The sequence below is a fragment of the Rhinolophus sinicus genome, chromosome 14 (assembly GCF_057876585.1).
Source record: "Rhinolophus sinicus isolate RSI-liver-muscle chromosome 14, RSI-T2T, whole genome shotgun sequence".
NCBI lineage: Eukaryota > Metazoa > Chordata > Mammalia > Chiroptera > Rhinolophidae > Rhinolophus > Rhinolophus sinicus.
The window spans coordinates 166672252-166692601 of NC_142514.1; the positions used below are offsets into that span (position 1 = coordinate 166672252).

The window sequence follows — 20350 nt, forward strand, 5'->3', positions numbered from 1 at the left end:
GTTATTTAAAAGTCCTTTTCTGAAAATTCCAATATCTGATCATGCAAGGTCTGTGTCTCTTGACTTGTTTTTCTGACTGTAGATCCTACTCTCTTACTTCTTTACAACTGGGAAATATACTTTTTTCTTTTGATTGCTAATATCCTTTCCTCTATTAGGCAGGCGGGATGAGGTTCGATCTGATTGGATTAGGTTTATCCAATCAGAAATTAAGCTGGTTTATGGCAGGACTGAGGCTATAATCCTAGAAGGGTCTTCAAATTCAAGGATGAGGAACCTAACACAATCTATCTTTGATTTTCAACACTTCCCTGCTGCCCCAATTCCTGCACCTCCATAACTGCAAGAATGGAAAACTGTGAGCCTATGTGACTGCAAGACTTTGAAATTACAAGTTTCTGAAACTGCAAAACTACAATATCCAAAGATCTTCTGCTTTCCAAATTTTGCCCCAGCCTCTGCTTGCTCAGCAAAATTTTATTTAAGAGACTACTTGGTGGAAAGGATTGCCTTTGCTTTGGGGTCTCCTTTAGATATAAGTTCAACAGGCCGACCCCCACGTTCCTCACAATTCTGGCTGGCTCCCCCTCCTTCTCTGGCAGGCTCACCCTTTCACCTGCCCTGCCCCCAACTTCAGCAGTAGCTTGACGTGAAACCTTCTGGATCACTTGCTCACACAGAGAGAACTCATTCCTCTGGAGTGTAGATTTTTTTTTCAGCTTTTGTAGTCACAGATACTTTATGGCTTTAAAGAAAATTGTAAATTTTCTTTGATTCATCAAGTGATTTGTTGCTATTTGAGCAGGAAGGGAGTCTTTTTCATGGCCTTCTACACCCTAACCAGAAGCTACACGATGACTGATGAGCTCTTTGACAACATAAAATCTTCAGGAAAGGTTCAAACATGAATTCCCCAGAGTCAAAGAGCTTCAGCACATAAAAATATAAAGTGCTATTTACCATATAATACTTGCTTATCCTGGGAAGATTACCTCCTTATGTCCAGTATATATTTTCTTGTCTCTTAGGGAATTCTGCTTTATTAGTTTTCCTCTCTGGCCCTACATTGATTTCCTTCCCAAAAAAGGAAAAAGAAAAGTTCAATTTATGGCTCTGGTTTAGTAATAATAAGAATAGCAGCCACCATTTATTGAGACTTACCTATGGACCAGGCTCCATATTCAGGGATTTATAGACAGTACTTCACTTAACCCCTACAAAAATCCTCGGAGGGGCCACTATTATCATCCCCATTTTGTAAATGAGGAAGTTGAGAGTTACAAAGATTGGGTAACTTTGCCCAAAGTCACAGAAGGTGTAGAGATTCAAATCCAGGGCCTACTGGTTCTAAGCCCCGCTGCTATTAACTACCACATAACACCATTCCCAATTTGGACCCAACTGGGCATTGTTCCTTTCTTGGAAGTGTCAGGACGCCAAAGGCCAAAGTGGGATGAGCCAGTTTTCAGGGACTCCACACAGGTGATTGCATGATTTTCCAGGAGGATAGCTTCATTAATCAGTAACACACAGGTTTTGTGAAAGCGTTCTCTCTTTCTCTCTCTCTCTCTCTCTCTCTCACACACACACACACACACACACACACACACACTTTCTCTACCAGCCTGCTCAAATCATCTTCCTCTCTGATACTCTAGCCCCACAAACATTTTTGGGCATGGTTTATGGCTAGTTCCTCTACTCTACCTCTATCCAAAATATGACTAAGAAGATGAAATGTATTATTCAGGGCTTATAATCTCTCTCTGTAAATCCTCTCTTGTTTGGGTTGATTTCCTAACCTTCTTACATCCCCTGGATCCTTCAGAGCCTTAACGGTTGGGATCACTCTTATGCTAGCTAGAAGTAAGGTATCCTGGGTGGCTGCTGCTCCCTGTCATTGTCATTGCTCATCTCATTTGGTGGCTAAGGAACTCGGTCTGAGTGCCAAGTTACATAAACTCCACTCTGGAGGTCAGCAGAGTCGCTCTACTGAAGTCAACTTTCCAGTTTAGGAAGCTTTGAGAGAAAGCCTTGATTTTAACCTTAGATATCAGTGCCTCTCATAGCCGGCATCCCGATGCCAGTTCCTAAATACCTTTCCCCAGGAAAGGAACCAGAATCTGTGGAGAAATGGCTGGTTCCGGGACCTGACACAAACAATCAACGTGAGCCTGAAACATTTCTAGGGGACCAGAAAGCAAGGAATTGCTTAAAGAATGATATTGTAACGTTCAGCTTCACTGGCCAATTCTGGGACAATCTTAGCATTGTAAAGAAAAATGTCGATAACATCATGAAACATGGGAAACAATCAAATTCGTGAGTCCATCGTGCAGTAAAAGAGAGAAAGTCAGATGTGGGAAAACGATAGTCGGTGAATCTGGGTGAAAGGCATGTGAATGTACTATTCTTTCAACTCTCTGTAGATTTGAAAATTTTCAAAATAAAAAACTGGGGAAAGGAAGAAAAGAATCAGCTTCTTTCCCTAGCCTAGATATTCTGAGCTTATAATATAACTTTTCTGGACAGAAAGATATGAATAAAGTCTTCTCCTGGGCTCAGTGACTCCAGGTCTTTTTCCTTTTTTTCTTGGTTAATATAACCTGTCAATGGTTATGAATGAATCAACCACATAATGAATTTTAAGACTGTCAAAGGTTAGGTTAATATTAATTAACACAAACATTGTCAAGGACGTTAAGCAAATAAAAGTTCTGTAATGTCTGCTCAGTGCTCTATATGAGTGCTCTACAACCCAAATATAAAATAGTCTTCCTGGCATTTGCCTGTTACGTTCCTTCCTTCTAAGGTTTTATATGGCACTCAGGAAAAAAGGCCAGGGCTCTACAGATGGTATTCAGCAGGAGGCCCTCCTCCTTCAGAAGTAAATGTCCTGAAAGGATCACTTGGGCGCCATCTACTGGGTAAATGCTTGTACTGCCGTGGGCCTCCAGCACCGTGCCAGCCATAAACAGGCCACTCCAGTGTTTGGCTCCCCCTTAATACGTAGAGGCAGGAAGCATTCAAGACCTAGCACTAGGCCTGCAGTCAACAAACAGTGAAATGAATGCCTTCCCCCTTTGAGTTCCCCTCACATTCATTCACTGCCAACATGAGGTGTAAGATAAGAACCTAATAACAGCATAAAGTCAAACTGATGACTTCTTATGGTCAAGCCCTGTTTCCATAGATGGGTTGTAAACTCATTCAGTGCTCATTGTTCTCCCTGGTGACCAGCCCAGGGCTCCATAAAAAAATGCTCTATAAAGGCTTGTGGCTGTGACCAGAAAACAGACACTGTATGGAATGAGGCTTCCAGAACAAACATAATGGAATTGAATAAGTATAACTGAACTAACGCAGAATGATGTAAGAATCTGACCATTATTCTATGTGTTTTATAGCATTGATGACCACACTCCATTTTGGGGTTTTTTTTGTTTTTGGTTTGTTTTGTTTTTGTCTCTCCTCTCTAAATTGCAAGCTCCGAGATGGCAGGGAACACATCTGTCTTGCTCATCATCTTCTACTCCATTCAAGAAATACTTTTTAAATGGATGGGTAGACTAATGAATGAGGGCCTGAGCTTGCTGTTCTGCTTACTGAGTGGCAATGACCTGTTGTCCTGAGCCAGTTCTGCTGTCCTCAAGGAAGCCTTGATCTGACTCATGGGCTGACTCATACCAGCACTAGTCCAACCAACAAGACTCCATAGATAGCCGGCTCTGGCACTGAGGTTAAGCCCATGACCCAACCACGAGCTGCTATTTGGAAAGGCACACAGACGGGATTTCTTTGAGCAATTGCGGTCCTTCTGTCTTGTTACTATTTCCGTATTTCCCAGAAAATAAGACCTAGCCGGACAATCAGCTCTAATGCGTCTTTTGGAGCAAAAATTAATATAAGACCTGGTCTTATTTTACTATAATATAAGACCAGGTATAATATAATATCATATAATATCATATAATATCATATAATACCGGGTGTTAATATAATATAAGGTCTTATGTAATGTAAGACTGAATATAATATAATATAATATAATATAATATAATATAATATAATATAATATAATATAATATAATATAATACTGGGTCTTATATAACAATATAATATAATATAATATAATATAATATAATATAATATAAATACCGGGTCTTATATTAATTTTTGCTCCAAAAGACGCATTAGAGCTGATTGTCCAGCTAGGTCTTTTTTTTGGGGAAACACAGTTGCTTATTACTGTTTACCATTGACCTCCTGCATGCAAACATTCTTTCTCTTCTCTACCCTGTCCCCTAAACAAACCCACTTACTCACACAGAGTGACTGGAATATTGCTTAAGAAATATTTGTACCCTTGCCTTTTGGGACGGAATATACATCCCTAGTTGATTCATTTGGAACTTAGCCATCCGACTTCTATTGGAGTGTGAGTGAACGTAATGTGTGAGCAGAGGCCTTAAATGTGCCCATGTTTGGCTTGGCCTCTTGTCCTTCTGCAACCCACGCTGAGAAGAGCACACTCCCAGGAGCTGCTGCCCCTTTGGCCTGGGCCCTGAAGCATAGACTTCAACCCAGGCAAGCCCAGCTGAAGTCAGTTGAACCCCAGCCAACCCACAGAGCTGGGATAAGGAGGGGCATCTGTCCTTTTGAGATGGTTTGTTACACAGCAAAAACTGACTAACCTATGAACACATTATCACCACCACCCCTTAGTATCAACTTAGAAACTCTGTTCCCTGACAGCAATAACCCTTCCATCTACTTGTTCCTCTGCTTTATTACCACTAAGCCTGCTTTTCTACCTCCCTGAGACCTTCACTCCCTATGCTCTCTGTACCACGTTCTCTCTGGTTTCATGTCCTACCCAACCTGGACAATCACGTCTTAGATCAACAAAATGACTGGCTCAGTTCTCCTCTGCCCCCACACTGCAGGAAACATCGCTCTGCTGCACTGACTGCATCACTTACACAGGAGTTCCAGCTCCAACTGGGTCCTCGGTCTTGCTTGGACATGCGCTAACTTAGCATTAGATGGTGCCTTCCTTATTCTTCGTGTAGCTGTCCCAAACCTTTGGTACTCTCAAGGCCCAGTCTAATTTCCACTCTGCCCTCAACAGAGATTTCACTTCCCGCTTTTCAGAGAAAACAGAGCTTTTGGAGGGGGATTTACCAGTGGCAGTAGGATAGTACTGTGGTTAAGAACAAGGGGTCTGGAATCGCAGACTTCCGTATCTTCCTGTTTTGCAGACACCTGAGCAAAGGTGTATCTCAGACAAAACCTCCCTTACCCCTGACTCCCTGTGATTCAATGGTCCTTTTATCTGTGTTCTCAGAGGGCTTAGCCACACCCTACTTGGAATAACACCCACCACACTTGGAATAACATCTAAACTCTTTACCTCATTTACTTCCCTACCAGGCTGTGCACAATCTGCATCTTGCCTATGGCTCCAACCCTATCACATAGCCCTTCTTTACTCACTCCCACAGAGAAAGAGCGATGGACCTTCCACTTCCAAAGGGAGAAAAACCCCAAAGTTATCTTATATACTGCAAAGGTCAATGTGAAATCTGAAGCTATGCATTATGTCTTTAATGATGTCTTTCTTAAACTTCAATTGAAAGTAGTTTTATTTCTGGACCACCCACCAGCTCGGCAATCGAGGAACATATAGAATAATAATGATACGTTTACTGAGCTTTTCTACGCGCCAGGCAGAGGGCTGCATGCTTCACACACATTATCTCATTAAATTCTCCAAGCAGCCCTATGAGATAGATAGCATTCTTCCCACTTTAAAGAAGAGGAAACTGAGGTTAGCAAGATTAAACAACTTGGCCATGGTCACTGTGCTAGTGACCAGGCCCGTGTCATTCCAGAGCTCGTGCTGTTGTTCATTATGCCACTATGTCCCCAGAGAACAGCTGCCAAAGGAAGACCAGGGGAAATTCTACAGCTCACCTACCTAGAAGATAACCCACCAAAGTACTAAATTCAATTTTCTAGAAACCCACCCCAAATGACATCAAAGTTTTAAATCTGCAACTGAGAATAGCACTTTAATAACTATCTGTATTCTGGATAATGTAACTCTCGGGTTCACCCTGAAGCACCGACACACCCCTCCCCCTCCAGGTACAGTTGAGTTTCTCAGCTACAAACAACATACCTCACCCTTTTCCTAGACTCTTGAAATTCATGGCATTTTGCTAAGGTTGGATCAGACAAAGAATACCAATAGCACTCCGGCCTCCATCTCTGCGAGCTGGGAATATCATTATAAGAGTAAAACTGCTCAGACTGGAAGACCATCCGGACTGCTTCTGATTCAAATAGGGAGCCTGTAAAATCGGCGTAACAAAATAATAACAGTTTGTTCACCGCTCCCGATCCAGACTCTCAGAGGGACATTCACCACGAGGGCACTGCCGTCGGGGAGCTTACACTGAGGGAGAGGTTAGATTTCCACTCCATTTTCAGAGGATTGTTGAAACTCACAGGGGACCCCCATCAAGACTAAGTAGTTCTTGGAGATGAAGTAGAACTCAGAAAAATATATCTTTCCTGTGACAAGTGGCACGCTGACAATTTGATGTAGGTTTCAGGAATTTAACTCGGGATTCAAGCAGTTTACCAATAGAAATCCATATTTAAAATGCATTACAAACTTAGCATTTCTGAAGCCTTATTCACTGTTTGCTGACCAATGCTAACGTGCAACTGCTTCTGGAAAGGACACGAGGCCGGCTGTGTGCAGAATGCCTTGGCTTCGTTTAGGAGAAAGGGGAAGATTTAAGAGCAGATAATGAACCTCCTGTGGCCAATTCCAAACAGATGTCCGTAATCCACACCCAGCAGATGGAAACATCTTTATTTTTTATAGTCTTACCTAGAAAGCCCTCTGGCTGCAGAACTCAGATTCCAACAAAAGAAACCTTCGTCTGTTGCAAGCTGCGACATTAAAACGGGGACGGAACTACCTCAGGGTCTACTCACGCATGCAGTCTCCTCCGTACCAGCCGGCCCGGCATTCAGCACAGTAGATCCCCTTCACGTAGAAGTCGTCCAGGGTGCCCCCCCACGAGCCGTTTCGGCAGGTCTTGCAGTTTTCAAAAATGGTACAACCTGAAACATTGCCAAGAAGAGGGGTGTTCAAGTCAGCACGTGTGGATTCTGATGGGCTACATGAGACAGGAACCGTGCACCTTCTCAGGACCTTGTCTCCTCGAAGGGCATCAAAGGACCTTGAAAGGTACTGAAGCCCTTAGAAAAAAATGCTCGTTCCCAGGAAATGCTAGAGTCACCAGAATTCAGACTGGGGAGTTTAGGAGGGTGGTCAGACCCATCTTCCTTGATGTTTTAAAGTAACACGAAGTAACTTACTGTCAAAGGTAGGATCTTTCGATAGAGTGTATTTTTTTATCTTTATAATTCTATTACGTGCTTATTACAGAATATTTAAAAAATTCAGACAAGCAAAAAAATTTAATTAAAACCACCTGAAATATCATCACCCAGAAAAAATTGGTAACATTCTTTCCCTGTGTGTGTGTGTGTGTGTATACACACAAACACATATGTATATACATATATACAAACACATTTTTTAAAAATTAGGCTTATATTATATACTGTACTTATATTCTGGTTTTGTAAGTTATTTTTTCATTTAATAATAGACAGTAAATATCTTCCCATTTCATTGACTATTCTCTTATATCATATACTTCTATAACCAAAGTATGCCTTTGGAAATAACCTTAATGCCTAACAATGGGCTCATCCTGGAAGGTGTTAGGCAGGCCACACCAGGGAGGACTGAGCAGTTCCCAGGCAAGGGTCATTTTTAAAGCATGGTCTCCTGAGGGGCAGAAGGTAGTGAGGAAAGGTAGCGGTCATTCAATCCCATTTATTAGAACAGAGAGCTACGTTCAGGCTCTGCCATGGTCCAGCTGTGTGTCCTTGAGCAGACTGCTTAAGCTCTCTGTGCCTCAATGTCCTCATCTGTCAAACTGGGGTTAAAATTGGTACCTACCTCATAGGGCTGTTTTAAAAATTAAATGAACACATGTATAGGACCTGGCACATGGTAAGCACCCCCAAATATGAACTATTATTATTATTATTATCCCCAAACCTCCACTTGGCTTCTCCCTATCACTGCATAGATCATGCTCAAGTTTAACTGCCTAATTATTATCTGTTTTCCTATCATAGACTGAAGGCTATGATGTTCAACATTATGTCTTCAGCATCTAATACAGTGTCTGCCACAAAGCAGGTGTTTGGTAAATATTATAAGAGGGCATGGATGGATGGATGGATGGATGGATGGATGGATGAATTGCTAATGCAGGTTTCTGAACTGTTTGAGATAACCAGCGTTTCCTTGAGCTGATAGCATACATCTTTGCTGTTGGCTGAAATTAGGTTTTAGTCCAGGAGGGTCACCGGAGGGCCCCGGCGGGGTCCCCAGGGCCTTCCGGGGAAGGAAGTCGCCTGTAGTGTACACATGCAGTGTATAGAGGTGTGATTTCTGGAGGAGAGAGGCTCGTCGCCGTCTCTTTGCACACCACCCTGATTTTGCTCCCCTCTCCCAATGCCTCCTCCCACCAGAGAAGAGTTGCTAATAGGATTCCTCAAATTCCAGTAGGGCATGTGGCCCATAACTGGGTCCCAGGGGGGTCACTGTACCTCCTAAAAGCCACCTTCAGACATGTGCCACTTTCCCATCTTTGATTCCCTTATCTACTATGCCACTGAGGAGGCCGATGGACCCAGAGTCTGCCCTCAGCTATCCAGCCCACTGTCTTCCTTGGCACAGTAACACCCAGGGCATTAGGTGCAGCCACAGAAACCAGCCTGGTGACTAAGATGAACAAAGCTCTACTAAAAAGACACGAAGTCACACACAGAATGGTCAGAAGGGCCACAGGACCGAGTTCAGAGCTACATAGCCTAGAACTGCACAAAAATACGTAGCAAACTTGGTCCAGGGAGGGCCCCAGGGCTGCCGGACATTCTAGAAGCCACCACTGACATCCTGCCACTGTGCCCCTGGACCTGCACCCACAGCACGGAGAAGACTGTTGTCATTGATAGAAACTGATGATAGAAATTTCTAAAACCACACTGAGATATCATTTCTTATGTATGAAATTGGCAAAAATCCCAAATGACATATTCTGTTGCAAGGCTCTGGGGACATAGTACCCTCACACACGGCTGCTGTGAATGCCAAAGGCACTGAGGAGCATTTGGCAAAGGCTGGCAAAGCGACACGTGCACCTCTTTTATTTAACCCAGCTCTCCTTCAACTAGGAATCTACCCCGAAGACACACTCAAAAAATACTAAATGATGTACACCTAAGGCTAGTCACTGCAGCATCATTTATAACAGCAAAAAGCTGGAACTAACCCAAACACTCATAAACTCTGATAAACCACACAATGCAGTTATGAGTAACTTTACAAAGAAATGAAGACAATAGCTTAATACTGTCAGTAAGTGACCTCCAGCATATATTGGTAAGGGCAAAGAGCAAGATAGCAGTGTTTATAGTATGCTATCATATATATATATATATATATATATATATATATATATATATATATATATATATATATACCATCATATATATGTTCACATATATATGTATATGTGAGGGTCCCAAAGAGGGTCCCAAAAAATGTATACACATTTTAAGGAAGGAAAAAACTATTAAAATTTTAATACTCAATATATACCAATAACAAAAGATGAATACAAGTCACGTTTGACTTCTGCAATTACAAGAGGTGCTCAAAGTGGTTACCATCAGCGTCCAGACTTTTCTGATTATGGCGAACTACTTACTGCTTGAGCAACGCTGACCAAAGGGTCCACTTGCATACATTTGTTTGGTTTGTATTGTAAAACACAGAAAACAGATGGAAATAATAAACCTAACTGTATAACAAATAGGTGGCATCCACTACAGAGAAAAGAAGGACGGGCACCCCTCACCAATATTGCAGGTTTGGTTCTAGCCCACGGCCTAAAGTGAGTATCACAATAAAGTGAGTTGTAGTCTTTTTGCTGGTGGAGGATCCTGCCTTCAATTTGTAAAAAAGGCAACATTTGTGAAGCACAATAAAACACGGTATGACTGTACATCGATTGGCTTTAAAACGTAGTATTTTGACTGTATATACCAAGTGGGATGTACTCAAAAGTTGACAATAACCACAAGGAAATCCTAACTTCAGTCAGTGGTCTTATTGTTAGTACTAACACTGCTATTGCTATTTTGCGCCATTATATTTTGTTCCAATATAAGTTAAAGTAAATAAATGATTAGGTTAATATTGTTAGGAAACAGGATTTTCACCATGGGAGGAAAGAGATACGAATATAAAATCAAAGAAGTAAACAACCTTATAATATTACATTTGAACTTGAATATCAGCATGAACTCACGTTTTTCTTTTTTTTAAGAAATACGTATTTCCTAGCTCCATTCACAAAAGGGAAAAAAACCTAGTAACAATGATAGTCCAATAGCAAGGGACAACTGAGGGGTCTGGATAGTGTCTTCAGGCCAGAGTTCCCTGGAGAGACAGCTGTCTCCAGAGCTGGGGCAGGACATACACAAGAAGAGCCTGAAACATCTTGCCATGGAAGAAATCAAGGGAGCCTTTAAAAACTAGGGTGGCCATGTCAGAAGAACACAGAAGGACATGAAGGGGTTCCCTGCATCCTAAAATGAGATGATGCACGCATTAAAACGAATAATGACTGAAATGGATGAAACCACATAAACAAATAAAAATGCCTGAGTTCACAATGACACACACACACAGAAACACCTTGGATCACCAATCGTGGCTGCTAGGGCATCAACTCACTATTCTGAAAATTCGGTTTTGCTTTTGGTTTTTGAAAAAGAGCCCTAGTTAGCCTTTCCTTCCAGGATAACCAAATGGTTGCTAAAGGACAGCTCTTCACTACTTAGACCCAAAGATCATTCCAGGTGGTGATGGTGGTGCCTCCTGTATGATGCAATAGGAAGGGCCCGGCACCACCCATGAAGTTCTCTGACCTATCAGATGACCCCACCTTCATCCCAACAGGAACCATTAGGCTTTTGAAAATACTGAAAATTGTTCAAAGAATTCAATACCAAGGCCAAGGACCTCTAGTTGGGAGACCCTGGTTTAGTTCTCAAAGTTTCCCAAGAAAATGTGAAGGCATCATTCAGCTATTTCCCTCTAAACCACATTCACCCATCTGGGGATTGAGGCAGTGGGTTTCTTTTCTGGATCAAACGTGCAGAGGTTATGCTAAGGGCACTCCTGATCTAAAGCTCAGCTGTCCTGTGCTCCAGGAAGGAGGATGGCTTGAAAGCGTCACTTGTGTACTTGAGCCCCAGTTTCGTTCCTCTTTTAGAGCTTCCCACAAAACGAAGAAAGTTCCTCAGAGTCATGTGAGCCATTTTCTGTGAGTCGCTAAGCACATCTTCTTCAGTCGGAGGCTCTGTGTCCACACTGGCCTCCACCTACTCAGGCACTTAAGTAAAAAAAGGACACTCACTGTCCCTCTGTGGTGATGGTGGGGAGACAAGTGGTTTGAAGAAGGCAGGTTCAGCCTGATGTAAAGGCAAAAAGGAATGGGCACCATGGCCAGGGAACCCCATCTCCCCCTGAGATGCTCTCATGTTACCAGGACCACCTCCCAAATGTCCAACTCGGAAGCCCGAGCATCATCTTTGGCTTCTACTTTGCCCTCCCCCCATCCAATCAATCCCAAATTATTGCCAACCCCACTCTCTTTAACATCTCTCAAATCCCTCCACCTCTCTCATCCTCGGGACTTCTACGTTCCTTGAGATCTCCATCACTCCTCCCCTGCCTGGAGTCGTGCCCTTCCTCCAATCCTTTCTCCATACCGCAGCTAATAAATCTGCTTCCACCTCTTTACTAAAAGACGTCCAGTGTTGCTAAAACATCTTCAAGATACAGCCTAAACTTCGTAGCACAGCTTACAAATCCCTTCAGGGTCTGGCCCCTGTTCTGTCCTTCACATTGTTCTCTCTTAATCTTTTATCTTTGTCTAACTGTCTCTCCCCATGTTTCTCATCACACACACAACCTCTGCTCTCCTGCCAGACTGAGCTACTTGCAATTCCCTAAACCCTATGCTTTCTCTGCCACAGGGCCTTAGCACATGCTGTCTTTTATGGCTTGACCTCTCCACCAGATGCCCTTCACCCTTTTCAGTTTGCTGTTTCCATCTTTGGCACACACATCACCTCCTCTAATAAGTCTCCACTGACCTTCACTCCACCCACCCCCCGTCCCCATCCGTGCTCCCATGGTACCTTGGGCTGCACTGTCACAGTACTTACCACAATGGATTATAGTTGCCTGTTTACCTTTCCATCTCTCCCAGCAGGCTGCAAGCTCTTGGAATGTGGTAAATGGGTCTTTTTTTTTTTTTTTTAATCATTGTATTCTCAGTACCTGACATGGTACCTAGGACCTGCTCAGTCTGTGTGTTAAATAAATGAAGGAGTGGGCAGCTTCACAGCTTTACAAGTGTAACACTGCAAAGGGTACTAAGTCCTCCAATCCCTCCAGGCAGAATAAGCTGCATGAAGCCACTCTTCATATTCATGGCATCACAGCCTCCTGACGGGTGCCTGTCAGCTTTCAGGTGTTCAGCCTGTTCCCATTCATGACCTCAGAAAACACAAGGCAACCTGAGGTCTCCCGTTCCACACTCACCTGGGTGAATCAGGCAGGAGTCACACTCATTCTCCTCGTTCCTGCAGCAAGGGATGGTATACCCCACGACTTCCTTCTTTCCAGGGCAGACACATTCAATCTGATCGTATTCACAGCACTCCCGACACATGATATTCCACTCGGCTCCGGGGCACGCTTCATTAATGACCGTGTACTCTGCAATAGAAACCAGCAGGTAAGGACGAAGGTCCTGGCAGGAAGGGGAAAGACCCATAAGTACTCTGCTGCTAAAAAGCAACCTTGCCCTGCGCGTGTGTCGCCCTGCCTACATGATGGAGAAGACTGTGAATTCTTCTACACCCATATTTCCAAAGTAGGGTTCTCTACCTCAAACAGCATTTAAAACCATCCACTGTGGCACAGATGAAATTTGTGAGAACCGCTATTCATTTTTATTTTTAATACATAAAGAAGGAAATCATGTTTTATCAATATATAATCCAAATGGATTGACACATACGTAATTTGTAAACAAGTAGACACCTCTTGGGTGTCTATGCTCACTTCTAGTTTTGCTGGAGTACATCAGGCCACTGCTCACAGTGACGTAGGTTGTGCACTGCACATTCCAGTAGGAACCATTCGACTGCACAACTATACAGTGCAGCCCAGGCACTTGGGCCATCAACAAATTTGGAGCCGGGTCTCTAGATTAGGCCATTCCAGTGCAAGTCTGATTGCCAAGTAAAGACCATGTCATTTCCTCCAACTTGGCTCCTCGATTTCTCAGCATGCCATTTTTATGGTATCTTCAAAGCGAAAACCCACAGAAAAGACAAAAAGTATCTTAATTAGTATGTTTGGGAGAATTTCAAAGTTTTACAAGGGTGAGCTCTTTGGCAGAATTCATTCAGTCCCCAAATTCAACTGAGTGTTCTTTCCCATGAGAAAAGAAAGTATTCCTTTCTCGGTAGGATTTCTGTCTTTCTCTTTGAAAAAAAAAAAAAAAAATACACGTTAAGTAAATCAAAAAGAAAAACCATCTGGCAAAATCTATAAGAGGAATCAGTTGGAAGCTCCCCAGAGGAACCCAGGCTAAGAAACAGACTTAGTTTTGATTCCGTCTTCTTTTTGACCCACTCTCCATTTCTAAAAGTTTTGCACAAAGATGATGATTGAAGCAGAAATAGGTCAGATATTTGAGGACGAAAGGGAAAGAAAGCCAGGCAAGGACCCCCAACACGCTTTGTAGGCCCACGTAAGCCAATCTTAGCATCTGTGGTGGCTTCTAACCTCTTCAATTTCAGTTTAGTTTTCTATTTTCTGCCCCTAAATTTAGAAGCCTGACACAGAGTTGATCATTCTTAATTTGCCAAGTAGAGCCATTTAAAGAAACTATCACCCTCAACTTCTAGCCGCCGGTCATTAAGAACATTTTAGCACCATAGAAAGCAACCGCTTGCACAATAAGGTAACCCCCACCACACACGAACACACCGCCCCACAAACGTGGGTGGACCAGCAAAGATCGTACCCTCATCCTGGCATTTGGGGATGAGTGACCTAGGTCACCATGACCTCGTCACTACGGAGGTTCTGTTTCCCCCATTACTCTGAGCCTCTCCAGGACAGACAACAGGACTTCCTTAGCTGAGCTTCGCAGGTTTCTGAGGTTGGCTGGATGAAGTGAATGACTGCTAAAATCTAGATGAGAACTCAATGGGTACAAGTGAAGGAAAGCAGAAGAAAACACAAGAGTAAATCTTCATGATCTTGGATCTGGCGGTGGATTCATACATATGACACCAAAAGCACGAGCAACAAAAGAAAAACAGATACACTGAAAGGTTAATCCCCAAAGTCATTTCACCATTCTGTTCCTCAGTTTCCCCACAGTGCTCAGAGTGTGGGAGAGTCAATGAACTCATTCTTTCATTCCACAAGTGTTTACTGAGTGTCCACCGAGTACCAGGTAGGGAGCTGGGCACTACAATACAATGGAGAGAAAAACAGACACCATCTCTGGCTTCATGGAGCTCACAGTTTCGGAGTAGATGTTGGATAAATGGCCCCACAGACACATAATCACTAACTGTGATAAGGAAAATTGAGGATGTTATGAGAACAAATGAATGGTCATGAAGGGGCATTACCACCAAAGGTAAGACCACTTCCCAGGAATACAGAGTGACGGAAGAGGCAATGGTTTTAATGGTTCTGGGACTTGGCCATTTCCTCTCTGGTCTGGCAAATCCACCCCTTCCTTTCTCCCCCACAGAGACAAAAAATGCCTCCACAATACGAGTAAGAAGTAGATAAATGAAATATTCTACGAGAAATATTTATAGTTGACCAGCTGAGGAGATTTAAAAATACAATAAGCCAACAAGAGCAATTTCCTGGACTTCCCCCCGCCCCCATTTATTAGAATTACATTTGCAGAAAGGGTACATTGGCTTTAGTAGGACAAATCTCAGGAATTTCAATATGGTGCTAAAGGCCAGGTCCAGAAGCTAGGATTTAGAGAATCCCCAATAGCGGAAGTTAGTGAATGTTTTCATACGTGTATGCTAAAGCATGCTAGCATTTGTTTAGCTAAAGTGCTTTTATATTGCTTATGTAATTTAATCTTCAAATGACTTGGTGAGGTAGGTAACATTCTCTTCTAAGTTAAAATGATCTGCTCCAACCTTTTCACTTTACCAGAGAGGAAAAGGGCTAAAGTAGGTGAAGAAGCAAAGAAAAATGCCAAAGAAGCTTTTTTAGGGAATTAATTCTGGAGGGAAACAGAGGCCCACAGAATTCCAGGCCTAGGGAGGAAGGGAACAAACCGGCTGCTTAGGGGGAAACAGGCCAGGACAACTTCTGGCTTCACCAGCTACTAGGGTTGAGCCAACTTGACTTTGCCCCCCACATTTAAGAACACATTCGTGCATCACTAACTCTTTCATTGGATAAAATATTTTTCTTTATAAAACACTACACATTTTAATAGAAAAGATTTCTTGTAAAAGTTTCAAAAATAGAATCACAAATAAAGGAATAAACCGTATTTAGAAATAACCTTAATGTTTTGTTGTCTATTCTTTAAATTGTCTTCTTTCAGTGGATATACTCGTATATGTCCACACGTAGATACTGATAAACACGTGCAAACAGTCATCATACCTCTCAAAACTGGTAACATATTGTGTTCTAAAAATTGCTTTTCATCTTTACGCAGCTCATGGACATTTTCTCTTCACATTGAGTGGTCTTCAAAAGTGATTTTAAATTGCTGCATAATTAACCTATGTGTACAAAAGCTCCTCATCCCAATAATTTGGGATTGGTTAGACAAGTTATCAAGAGAGTCGCAAAGGAGTTTGGTACCACAGACTTTGCTCAAGCCCTTCTCTCAGTTGCTGAGCTCGGAGCAGCCACCCTCGTGTCTCCTATCCAGACGGGAGAGTCTAGTCATATTAGTCCAGCTCTGGTTCTTCTAGAATTGACCTTGGAGAACGTAAGACACTGAACCTCTTAGCCCTGTTTTATCAATGGGGAGACCAAGGCAATGACAACAATGGTGACCAACGGGCACAGGTGCAGGGTGTGGTGAACAAACGAATGAGTGATCACCATCCTCATCACTTTGCACAGCCCCTCATCAGCCTGACAGTTTGTGGGAAGGCTACCCAGTACAGAACTATTTCTATTGCTGACAAGATGGAGAACATGTTATCCCCCAAATAGCGAGGGCTTAACTCCACAAAATGGCAGGGAAGCAATTATGTCCCCTTAGTATAGTCTCCAAGTGCCATGTTTTCAGCACTAGATTTTAAGGAAATATGTTCACATGACGGCTGTTAAGGTCAATCGGAAAAACTCAGAGGATTCTTTATGAAAACAAAGGTCAGCCTGTTCCATGCATGACTGAAACATCAGTTGTCAGACTGAAGGCCCAGGCTGAGACCACCCCAGATGGTGGCAATGAAAGGCACTTTTGTCATGTGCCCGCTCCTCCTTGATGTTAAAAATCTGCCTTTGCATCCACTGAAAACCCCATAGCCCTACCATCTAACCACATTTAATTAAAATTTCTACTGAGTTTTTGACTGTCCTGCGTTTTATAAATGAAACCAGAGGGAGAAAAAAAAAAAAGACATATGAATCAGAGAGATATACAACCAGGCAGCATGGGCTCGTCTCTCAGCCCCACTCACTCCCCCACCTCTTCTCGTGCTATATTAGTGTCTAACCAGCACGCAACATTCCTGACTAACTAAGGGTCTGACCGGCCACTCCAGGGCGGTCAATGACAGACCGGCAAATCCTAGGCAGGAAAGACTGTGACACAGGGGTGATGGAATAATTGCGGGGGCCCTTGGTGACTCTTTACCTCTTCCTATCCTTCCAGAACCTTCCTATCAGAAAGTGAACCTCAGTCCCAGTCTGGCTAGAGTCTCAACCTCAGTGACGTCGGTCTTCCCCTTCACACAGCTCCTCTTGTTCATGAGATCATGGTAGTGGGAGAGTCAAGCCTTCATCACCTCTCCTTTGTGTAGGAGGAGGGATAAAACTTTCAATGGACTCCCTGGAAATCAGGATTTTAGGCACATGTACATTGGCGAACGGGAGGCGGCAAAACGCAGTGTGTCCATCCTCATCCTCTGTTAGGGACATTGCTCTGCACGGTCGCTCTTCCTTCATCCCCCTCTACTGCCTGGGTGCCAGCACCCACAGGGATTGTACGTAAGCCCTTTGTGTACCAGCTCGTTGAATCCTCACAGCCCCCCTTCAAAGGAGTATTTTCTTCATTGAGCAGCTGAGGAAACTGAGGAAGAGAGAGGGTAAATAAATTGGCCCGGGTGGCACAGAGTTTAGGTGAAAGAAGAGAGATCAGAACCCAGCTCTTTCAGGGGCCAAGGTCTTGCTCCTTCCAATACTACATTGATTCTAGAGAGTTCACCCCTCTGACTTTCCCAATGAAGAGTGCAGCACTGGGGAAGTGCACATACTTGGGAATCAAACCACCCAGATTTTAATCCTGAATCTGTCCCTCTTTTACAATGTTAGACAACCACAGACAAGACATCCTAGTACAGATCTGCCCCCAAACTCAAGAGGATAGACGTAGACTGATGGGGTTCTAGTCAGTGCAGTTGAGGACAGCCATGAGCATAAAGGGCTTTGGGAGAAAACCCACGCATTTGTCAAGACATAACCATTATTCTCAGCAGAATAAAGAAAGCCATCACATGTCTGCCTAAGACGCAAGTGGCTAAGGGAGCAAAGTGGGTGAGTAATCATGTCTCCTGCAGAGGCCCACACACGGGGCATTTTCAAGCAGCCTGCTCATGTCTTTGTCAGGCGTGCTGCGTTCCTCCCCTTGCTTCTAGATTTCCTAGTCTCGCTTTTCTAATGCCCCCTCTTTAGATACCTGCTTAAATAGCACATACCTCACGTCGGGCTGCTTCTCTTCTAGAAATAGAAATTCTACATCCATGGCCAAAGGGAACAAAATCCACACTCTAGCAGCTTGGAAGGGTCCCCTAATGCCGTTATCCTCAACAACTGTGCTGCTGGAAATCCTTGAAGGACAGCTGCTTCTGGGTTATGTCAAATGCTGGAATATGAGCTAACTAGATTTTATATTTATTAGCATCAGCTACTTAAAAGGAGAATTTAATAATGCATCTAAAAGGACTTGGCAATAGAACTCAGCAAATATTACATCAAGCATTAGAATGGCTAAGTTAAAAACAATAACACTTAAGCTATACCCTAAAAATCCAGTCTGGATTTCCCCAGATCCAAGAATTCTACAAACTAGCCCACCTGCTCCCCGATCTGCCACACTTTTACCAGCTTCTTTCTGACCCAGAGTATGTCAAGGCTACACGGGGGTCCTGGTCAACCACTTTACCTTTTTGTCAAAAGCTTCTGAGTTAGTGTTACTATCTTCACAACCAGATTCACTGATGCCAGCAGAAGCCAGATTGTCCTTCCGCCAAAGGCAGCTGGCCAACAGATGTAAAGTGTGGAGGGACGCGGAGCGAGGGTGATGCGTCTATAATGGTATGTCTGATGGTTCACTACGCCCCAAGCTGGCAGCAGCTTCAGGCAGGCTAGCCCTCGTTATAGTTACCTCCTCCAGCTCTGCAGGCTAGAACAAGATGAAGGGGGACTTCTTTTTTTGCCTGAGGATTCCTGGCTGGTTCCACCCTTGAATCAATAACAGGTGTCATGAGCAACACTTCGTGTTTGGGAGGCAACATCATTCACCCAGAATCACCTACTATGCAAACCACATCTCCTCAGCCCCTGCAAGAATCTACCACGGGCCCTATTTCAAACACAGAGAAACTAAGGCACAGGACATGGAAGGCATTTCCCCTAAGGCTGGAAGGTTGATGCATGATAAAACCAAGGGGGGAAAGCAAGTCTCTGAGAGATGAATCTATGGTGAATCTTTAGGGATTTATTTTTGTCTGACATAGTCACAGATGAATGGACGGACTATGGACCAAGCTGAAGTTGGCCTCAAGAGGTCCACGTAACTTTCATTCTAGTGTATATAGGACACCCAGTATTTCCGTTCTCAAATCCTCGAGAAACTTGTGCTAGTGGGGAAAACAGCAGAAAGGAGAGGAGCAGAAGATGACTTTGCTTTCCTGAGTACTCCCTTTTTGTAAGGCCTTATACTAAGCATTTTACATAGATCACCTCACTTCACACCTGTGATAAACCTGTGACAAAGTCACTATTATCCTCAGTCTACAGGTTGGAAGGTGATAAGGCCAAATTAGAGAGATTAGGTAACTTGCCCAAGAAAACCAACCATAAATGACAGAGCCAGAATTCAAACCTTGGCCCATGTTTTAAAACATAATACTCTATACCCCATGTATATACATATTCATACAAATACACACATAAATATATACGTGCCCACATCTACACGTTTATTCTTCTATGTACATGTGTATTCGAACTTGAACATATCCATACCAAGACATCTGTGTCAAAGATGAATTCCATAAATATGACAAGTGAGGGCTGAATCGTCGCTGACAAGCCCATGGGTCACCCAAGTCTACTTAGGCAGGATTCCCTTTAAAGGAACAGCCGATTTTATTCCTCACCCATTGCTGCTGTAGCCATCCAATCTGAAACAAGTCTGGGCAGAGAAAGGAGGCAAGCAGCGCTAGGGCCAAGGAGAAGTCGTGTTGCATGACAACAGGAACAATATTTAACAAACGCAGGAATAAAGTAGTTCCGAGCAACAGCAAACAAGGGGTTGATGAACAGCTTGAACTCACATGCAATCTCCAAGGGATACAACCCCAGTGTAAACAGCCCTGACCACTTCCGGGTTGTACAAATCAAGGTCATGGTAACTGGGCTATACCAGAACTGGCAAACATGAGGGTAAATAACAAGGGATTGGAGACGTGGTGTGTGTGTGTGTGTGTGTGTGTGTGTGTGTGTGTGTGTGTGTGTTAGAGGGGTAAGGGAAAGGGAGAGGGTCCTTCGTGATGAACGAACCTTGCACTCAGTGCCCCGAGACACTAGAAGCATGCTCAAATATTCTCATTTTTTGAAGAGGAAACCATGTGACTGTCACC

General features: G+C 43.4%; 1 protein-coding gene across 3 annotated transcripts in view; it reads right to left on the bottom strand.

Annotated features, from left to right (window-relative positions):
- The window catches only part of PAMR1 (peptidase domain containing associated with muscle regeneration 1), a 153797-nt gene that overhangs the window by 49105 nt on the left and 84342 nt on the right, over positions 1-20350 (bottom strand). For all 3 annotated transcript variants that reach the window (XM_074336210.2, XM_019738561.3, XM_019738556.3), the window contains 2 exons: positions 12783-12959; positions 7013-7141 (listed from right to left, as the gene is read on the bottom strand). In XM_074336210.2, coding sequence (XP_074192311.2) covers positions 7013-7141; positions 12783-12912 — 259 coding nt within the window. In that variant the 5' untranslated portion in view covers positions 12913-12959. The remainder of the gene's footprint in view (positions 1-7012; positions 7142-12782; positions 12960-20350) is intronic.